This window comes from Glycine max, chromosome 13 (assembly GCF_000004515.6).
Source record: "Glycine max cultivar Williams 82 chromosome 13, Glycine_max_v4.0, whole genome shotgun sequence".
NCBI lineage: Eukaryota > Viridiplantae > Streptophyta > Magnoliopsida > Fabales > Fabaceae > Glycine > Glycine max.
In genome coordinates, this window is record NC_038249.2 from 32,363,768 (window position 1) to 32,372,265 (window position 8,498).

At 34.2% G+C, this 8,498-nt stretch overlaps 1 protein-coding gene across 4 annotated transcripts; it reads left to right on the top strand.

Moving 5' to 3' along the window:
• The first annotated feature begins 1,073 nt into the window (after positions 1-1,073).
• LOC100781912 (acyl-CoA-binding domain-containing protein 6) lies at positions 1,074-8,269 on the top strand. Of its 4 annotated transcripts, XM_006594433.4 has the most exons (18): positions 1,093-1,285; positions 1,533-1,602; positions 1,944-2,025; positions 2,115-2,258; positions 2,376-2,453; positions 2,630-2,734; positions 3,100-3,166; positions 3,254-3,315; positions 4,123-4,262; positions 4,465-4,591; positions 4,689-4,803; positions 5,317-5,405; positions 6,068-6,151; positions 6,230-6,574; positions 7,028-7,102; positions 7,136-7,543; positions 7,625-7,684; positions 7,930-8,269. In XM_006594433.4, the coding sequence occupies exons 2-18, from the start codon at positions 1,565-1,567 to the stop codon at positions 8,008-8,010; spliced, it is 2,100 nt and encodes a 699-aa protein (XP_006594496.1). In that variant the 5' UTR covers positions 1,093-1,285; positions 1,533-1,564; the 3' UTR covers positions 8,011-8,269. The 4 variants fall into 4 exon arrangements, 3 of the variants coding, with proteins under 3 accessions (XP_040864222.1, XP_006594496.1, XP_006594495.1); XM_041008288.1 differs by having other exon boundaries at positions 1,074-1,285; positions 1,517-1,602; positions 7,028-7,543; XR_417671.4 differs by having other exon boundaries at positions 7,028-7,543; positions 7,622-7,684; positions 7,930-8,009.
• The last annotated feature ends 229 nt before the right edge of the window (positions 8,270-8,498 follow it).

The following is an 8,498-nucleotide window of genomic DNA, read 5'->3' on the forward strand; positions in this document are numbered from 1 at the left end:
CATCTAAACTATATTAAAATCTGAGCTTTATAATATAAATAAATAGATATTGAAACAAATTCGTCTGACATGGGTGGAAGCAAAGAAGCAGGATCACTCATTCGTTATTATTGAAAATATAATAACAACAAAGGACACCTCTAGGGATGTTTGCTTTTCATACTAAGACAAGTCCAATCATAGAACATGCACAAAAATTAAACCTCACTAACAGCCAACAACAACGACTTTCGTGTTGTTGAAGTTGAACAGAGAAAACAACATGCATGAGCCACGGCAGAAAAGTAATGAAGTACTGGAGAAGAAGAAAATGTAATCTTAGTCCATAGATGGTAGATCAACCACACTCTCCAATGCTCCAATGTTTTGTGACTGTCCCTTAACTTACGGTCACTAGGCTTACCCACAAGTGAGACACGTGGGGTGTCATAGATGCCATCTTCTTCCCATTCAAGTTCTCGCACTCACACAAGTCCCAAGGTGGAGACACCTATGCATGCATGCACGAAATCATCAATGCACACTGGACCCCACCCCATCTCACCTATTTCTACTTTTCTTTCACGTTAATTAAGCACTTTATTATACATTTCTTTTTAATTACTTTAAAATAATACTAGTATTGAATATTTTATCTTTTAATATAATAAGTAATTTATTTTTAGATTTTACTACTAACTTATAATATCTTATGAGCACTGTTTATATTTATTTTATTAATTTTAAAACAAATTAAATAGGAAAAAAAGTTGTCACTTTTTTTTATTATAAATTTCAATATAGAATTAATATACTTCAATAGATGTATGTGCTAATTGGAGAATGCCAAACAATTTCAACTCAAGGATATTTAATTAAAAATAAAAGTTTCGTTGAAAATATGAGAGAATAATTTTATGTAAGTTAAATTCACAATTTTTCTTGGTGCGGGGTTAATTTAATTTCGTTTTTTAACGGCACGGCTTGACTTAACTCAGAAACAACCAAGACCACATTCTAGTACAATGACCACACAAAAGAAGACAAAAAGCGAAATTAGATTAAATCCGCCAATGCTAACGTGGGCCTTCTCTCTCTCAGTGCTCTGTAATGTTTGTTAATGTTAATGTTTATGTTTAATGTTAATGTTCTCTCTCTCACTCTCTGTTTCACACCGCTTCCAGCTCATGCCATTACTCAGTTTGATGTTGTCGGGATTTTCTACATTGCACAATCTATACGGTGCTGTTTGGAGCTTCTCTTTCTTTCCCACCAACTTTCCTAGGAATCAAACACCCTGGACTCGGTGAGCTTTCTTGTCACAGTGACAATGTTTTTGATTTCTTTCAATTCAATTTTCCCTTCTACCACTGTGAGTGTTGATTCTGAGCTTTCCAAGCTGAGTAGTATTTGTTTTCTGAGCAACTGAAAAAGAACGATCTCGATTTGCACTCTTTAGAAGAAAAGTCTTTGACTTTGAGCATAATGTAGCCACCCTTTGTGGAGTGTTAGTGTTTGTTGCTCACTCAATGTTCAGTTGATTCTCCATATAGTTGGAACTCTGCTTTGAGCTTTGAAGAAGAAAATGTTCGGGTTCTCTCGCAGGCACATGAAACTTGGCAGGTGAAGATTTGTTCTTTCAAAGCTTTTTTTTTATACCCAATTAAGAGGTACCACTATTCTTTTTAGGGTGCTTTTGGATAAACAACTTAATTAAGCACTTATGTTTGTGCTTATCTATACGTTTTTTCTACGATTGAAGATTAAATTATTTTCATGTTGTAAGTTACTTTTAAAAGCTATGTTCAACAGTTTATTGAAATAAAGCTAAAAACACATTATGGACATATCATAAGTCATAAGCTTTCTCAAATACTTACATAAGTATGTATGTCATAAGATAAGTTGTAAATAAAATCTTCCAAATGCACTAATTTCAATGGTTTGCTGTTGTGTTTTCTCAGTAGATTGAAGGTCCAACTTTCTGACACCACCCTGGGAACTAGAAGTCCCATCAGGCACCATAAGCGAAATGTAAACTCCAATGTGAGTTTTTCAGCTATTCCTTGACCCTTGTGTGGGATTGGGATTGAATTTGAAATAATGAGTGTGGCCACTGATAAAGCTTCTTTCAGGGTGATAGAGTTACAGGGACAAGTGGTCATTCTGAGAAAATGCTTTCATCTGCTGCACCTGATATGCATACTTGTACATCAGGTAGCTCCGAGAACTGGATGGTGTTGTCAATTTCAGGGGATAAGCCTACTCCTAGATCCTATGTATGTAAATTTGTGATTCTTGTTATATTTTACATTTGGTCCTGAGTCTTTTTCTGGAAGTTTTATGACTTCTGAGCAGTTTTGGCAAATGACTTAACTATCACTCTTTGTGAATAGCATGCTGCAGCTGTCATTCAAAATAAGATGATAGTGGTTGGTGGTGAATCCGGGAGTGGATTGTTAGACGACGTGCAGGTGAGGGAACATTTCTTTGTTTTGGAATTGGAAGATTTATGAGAGGGAGATTGTTGCTATACATGAGCATCAATATTAACATTAACTAATGTTATTAAAAAAAAATATTAACTAATTATTTGGTTATTGGCTCATCATACAAACTGCGATCTATACAATTCACTTTTGTTGTCCAGGTGCTAAATTTTGACAGATTTTCGTGGACCATGGCATCGTCTAAGCTTTACTTGTCACCAAGCAGTCTTCCACTAAAGCTTCCAGCTTGCAAGGGGCATTGTTTGGTACTTTTATCTATGGTTTTAACAACATATTGTCAGCATGCTGACATGTTTATTTGTATTCTATCCAAGTGACCTTGATAATGCTCTCATCATAGACATTGAATAACCTGTCTGTTACAATGAAAGTTCACGAACCTGAATTTGTAACAAAAAGAAATGGCCACCCTTGCATGTCCAAGCACAGTGTTCACCAGTAAATTGTGGCTATTATAAATTTGCTGTTTGATGATACAAGAAATCAAATTTTCATTCGGGATTGATAATTAGCACCTTTCCCATATTTAATGGTAACTTGTTTAAACTTTATACTTGACAATGATTTAACCTGGTCTCAATTTTCTTGTGTTTGATGATAATTTGACCAGGTTTCTTGGGGGGGAAAGGCACTCCTCATTGGAGGGAAAACAGACCCAGCAAGTGACAAAATTTCTGGTTCACCCTCATCTTCTTCACATATGTAATAGCTTTGTCCTTGTTCATGCTGCAAAATTGTTCTAATTGTCTTTCTGATTTTTGTAGTATGGGCATTTGATACAGATACAGAGTGCTGGTCACCCATGGAAGCAAAGGGAGACATACCGGTATGAAGTTTCATTTGATAAAATTGCAAATTCATTTAAGGTAGAAAGTTGATCTTGGAGATTTTCCATATTAGGAATCCAAATATTAGGGCATATGCTACTGAATTGCCATTTTCATATATTGTTTAATCATATTATTACTTAATATATCATAAATCATGGTATTCATTACATCATGCACTATTATATCTAGGTTCAATGTATCATAATAATTAAGTAATTGTATCTTTGTGTTTATTACATTCGTGTGTGGTGTAGGTTTTTTTTTTATTTAGAAATTTGTGTTCAACATACATCTATTTTGACTATGTTCACAAGACATTTAAGCTAATTTCTAATTGTTTTTACCACTATTCAGTAAACAAGTTTTTTTTAGTAGTTTCTAATGTTTTTTAAATGTTACTTGAAATAGTGTTTTTTAATACGCTACCACTTTTTATATTTTCTTCTATCTTTATCTTTAATGTATTTATTCATTTTCATTGTTACATTTTTTAAATAAATCATGACTTTATTAGTTTTACGGAACACTTATAATTTAATGAGTTAGCTTTTTAGCTTTGAGATAGTTTTGTCCAACATAGCCTTTATCTCTCTTAACCAAAATAATTCTTTATCAATTAAAATATGTTAATGAGTTTGTGTTAGAATGTGTCGTCCAGGACTCTAGTGAAATGGACAGCTTTTTGACAAGCTAAATTGTCAGGAAGACATGAGCTGAAAGAATTGCACACTAAGAATATAGAAACTGAATGAGAATATGACACATTAGCTGAACTAATGTATGATAAATTTTGTTCTTGGCAGGTTGCTCGCAGTGGTCACACTGTTGTTATGGCTAACTCTGTTTTAATATTGTTTGGAGGAGAAGATGTAAAAAGGAGGAAACTGAATGATCTACATATGTTTGATCTCAAATCCTTGTCATGGCTTCCACTTCACTACACGTAAATGTTTTTACGCTTTGTTGTGATTGATTTCTTCTTTTTCTTTTTCTTTTTTTAAGTTCAAAAACAAAATTTATGACTTCCATGTGACTATCTGCTGATAAGGACCTGATTTAAATGTTTCCTTGCTTTTGTAATGTAATGCTGTGTTCTTTTTTTTTTTACCCCCATACTACCTGCTGAAATATCATATCACTAACAGGGGAGCAGCACCTTGTCCTAGATTCAACCATGTGGCAGCTCTTTATGATGGTAAAATTCTATTTATATTTGGAGGAGCATCAAAATCCAGGACCTTGAATGACTTGTATTCACTTGACTTTGAAACAGTGAGCTCTCTATATCAGTGAAACTTTTTTATTTCTCCAAAATGAAGATTAAATGCTCATTCATTGTGTAATTTAATGAAAGTATATTTTCTTTCAGATGGCATGGTCAAGAATAAAAATACGTGGTTTCCATCCATCACCAAGAGCTGGTTGCTGTGGTGTTTTATGTGGCACTAAATGGTATATTACAGGAGGTGGAAGCAAGAAAAAACGTATGTTTTTAAAGGATGAAGCATTTATTCGTAATATTAGAGCATACATTTTATTTCTATCTTTTGAACTTAGACTTTTACACTTCAGCTTCAGAAAAAAAGTAATTTATGCATGAATTTTACTGATTTAGTTCTTGGTTACTATATTGCATTTGAGTTATTCCTCTTACCTTTCATCCAGTCATCTGCATCTGTTAATCACTACAATGCTTTTGATTGAATAGCCTTTGTGAGCACTCCTTGTATTTTTTGTGTTTGGAACTTTCATTTAATCAATGTTCCTTGGTAACTTGAAATCAATACTCACATAATAAGAAGATCATCTTACTGAAAGGGAGGTTAATTCCAACTATAAAGAAAAGAAAAAAAATGTGTATTGTAATAAGAACACAAGCATTTGAGATTTGATCTCTGCCATTTAGTTTTACTACTTGTATCACTTCCTGTTTCACATATAACTTGTCTCTTATTCTACTTTTTTTGTAAATTTCTAATTTCCCTTGTATTTTTCAGGACATGGGGAGACTTTGGTATATGATGTTGTAAAAAGTGAATGGTCTGTGGCAATAACATCACCTCCATCTTCTATTACTACCAACCAGGTGAGCTTTTTATTTTTCCCACCACGTTTACCTTTCATTCATCTGTTGCTACCTCATTGCTAGTTCACTGCACATTTATTGACATTAATGTATTCCATTTAGCCTTTTGTGCTTATTATAGGGACTTGGGCATAACGGGGTGCCTAAGTCCGACTCGGTGGAGTACTTAAGTGGCTTGGTTCTCCCCTCTTGACACCTATCTTTTAGTGGAGGGTTTTCCAAGTGCTTGGGTGGCGGGTGCTTATCAGCTTATAACTCAAATTTTGTTTTATGGTGGTGATGAAATCTCTAGCTAGGAATTAAAAGAAGAAAGTTTTTCTTGTGGAAATAATAGGGGAGCGCAAAAAAAGTTATGAGTAACACAATTTTACACATTCTAATAAAAAGCTTTCTCCTTTTAGTTCCTTAACAGGGTCCTTACTGGTTAGCATTAGCCTTTAGTTTTTATATTTTCTCTACGAGATTTTTGTTCAACCTATGAGCTGTAAATTGACTATTAGGAAATTATTTCTAGATGTGTTATATTTGGTATTAGGAGTACAACTAATTCATTTCCTGACTTAATTCTTAAATCTCCTGCAGTAGCCGATTTTGTTTGTATGATTGACCATCTTTTTCTAAGTGTTTAAAAAGCTTGTATATAATATCTGTTATATTAGCAGGGTTTTAGCCTAACACTCGTGCAACACAAGGATAAAGACTTCCTTGTTGCATTTGGGGGATCCAAAAAAGAGCCATCAAATCAGGTTTGACATAAATGCATGAAGTTGGTGTATGGATTAATTTTATGGAACTTTTAATCTTTTTCTTCTTGACTGTATTAGGTGGAAGTGTTGATAACAGAAAAAAATGAATTCGTCCTGAGAAGACGACCGACTTCTACCAAAGATCCAAGATCTATACTACTTGATTCATTATCTGCTGGATTGGCTTCTCAACTTAAAAATGACTCTTCACAACGTTTGATTAACTCTGTTGCTCGACAAAATCTTGCATCCGTAATTGAACATAGTTCTGAAAGGAAATCTCTGTCAGAATCCCTTCTTGTAGAATATTCCGATTCTCTCCCTACCAACATCTCCCTTCGCAGGCAATTTGATCATGATGAAGGATACAATGCAGATGTCAGGATTGGCAAACATTCGGAAGATAAAAGTTCTTTGACTCGGGTAAACACAAATCCCATTAATCACAACTGTATGCTTTATAACAAAACTCTTCTAATGGGATTTTACCACATGATGGTTAATGCATAATACATATCCTAGAGTCCTACCCACCCTCTAAATATCTATACATTCATACACTGAATGTAATCAGCTTCTTTTCTGAATGTGTCTCTACTCTTCATGTCTGGGTCAGAACCATTTGTGGTAATAAGCTGTTATGTTGCCATCTACAATGGGTTCATTTGATGGCTTCTATCACTCCTTCCCAACCATCACATATAACTATAAGTATATTATTTTCAATAGTCCATAAGGTCAGAACCATTTATTATGTTATGATGTTAAGAATATGCTTTTATTAAATATCAGTAGTGATTATTATTCCAATCCTGATGCTAACATTATGACAAAAATATAATGAAACCCAAAACTGTAATGTACAATTCACTTCAGGCAGCTGATCATAGAACAAATCAAAATGATCCTCGAAATCACATGAGCAGAAATGGAGCCAAGACCAACATGGAGGAACAGGTGTTGGTATCTGGAAGTTCAAATCAGCAAAACCTCGGTTTTGGAAACCCCCTGTTAGAAAGTGATGATGTGTCATTCCCTGATAACAGTAAATTAGGATCACTGTCCACTGATTCAAACATCCATCATTATTATGAAACTAAAGTGGCTTCCTTAATGAGAAAATTTGGCATTCTGGAGGGACAATTGTCAGCGGCATTAGCAAGCAGAGAAGCTGCTGAGAAAAGCTTAGCATCTGCCTTCAAAAGCAGGCAGGAGATGGAGAGAAAATTGGCTGACACACTGAAGGAGATGGAATTACTGAGAGAGAAGCTGGTCAATGCAGAGTTAGCTCAAGAAGAAGCTAACAACCTATCCAACATGGTCCATGCTGACAATGTAAGGCTTGAGCATGATGTGGCATTCCTCAAGGCTGTTTTAGATGATACTCAAAAGGTATATAAACCTTTCATTTGATGGAAGTACTTGCATACCTTTTCATAAAAGCTGCATTGACTTAGTAAAAACTTTTAGTAGGAATTGCACTCAACCAGAGGGGTTCTTGCGGCAGAAAGAACCAGGGCACTCCAATTACAGGTATATCCTAGGATTGATTACAAATCTTAACTCTAGTTTTATTTCTTAACATTCCAATTGTTGGTATAATTTTATGTTTTGTATGGCCAATTATTGTTCAAATTGAGGTGTTGTTTGTGTTGGAGTTTCAGTGCTTCTTAAATATGTTTCCACTCGTTGTGTGTCCCGTTCATTATGTGATAAACTGATAATGGCTAATGTTCTTACTCTTAACATGTTGCCATCTTTTTTGGGTGCTTACATAGGTTGAAGTTTTCCATCTCAAACAGAGACTTCAATCAATGGAAAATCGAGTCCCTACTCCCAGGAAACCTTTTCAAGTGTAGTGTTTTGAAATGTCAAATAATGTCATGCCAATGAATTTCAGCATAAATGATGAAACAATGCATGAGGACGCAGTCTATTAAGGAAAGGGCAACTTGAGGGTGGCGAAGAAGACTTGGATGGGCCAACTCCAAAGAAAAAGAAGCACAATTAATGAAACAGCCCTTCGGCGGCTAAGAAAAATGGATCTGTACATATGTAATGTCTATTAATAATAAATTAACATTTCCTCAAAATGAAAAATAAATTGACATAAAGTTATAAGAAATCAAGTGAAATTTTAAATTAGCATAAAAATATAACATTATATATTGTGTAAAATAAATGATTACTAGTAAGAAATTAAATAAAATATAATTCTATCTAGATTTAGATTGAGCAAAAATAAACCAATGATATTGTAAGAAAAATGAATGTGAACCAATATCACAACATATCACTTTATCTACATTTGGATTGTTTGGCTGTTTCCGCTGAATTCAATTCAATT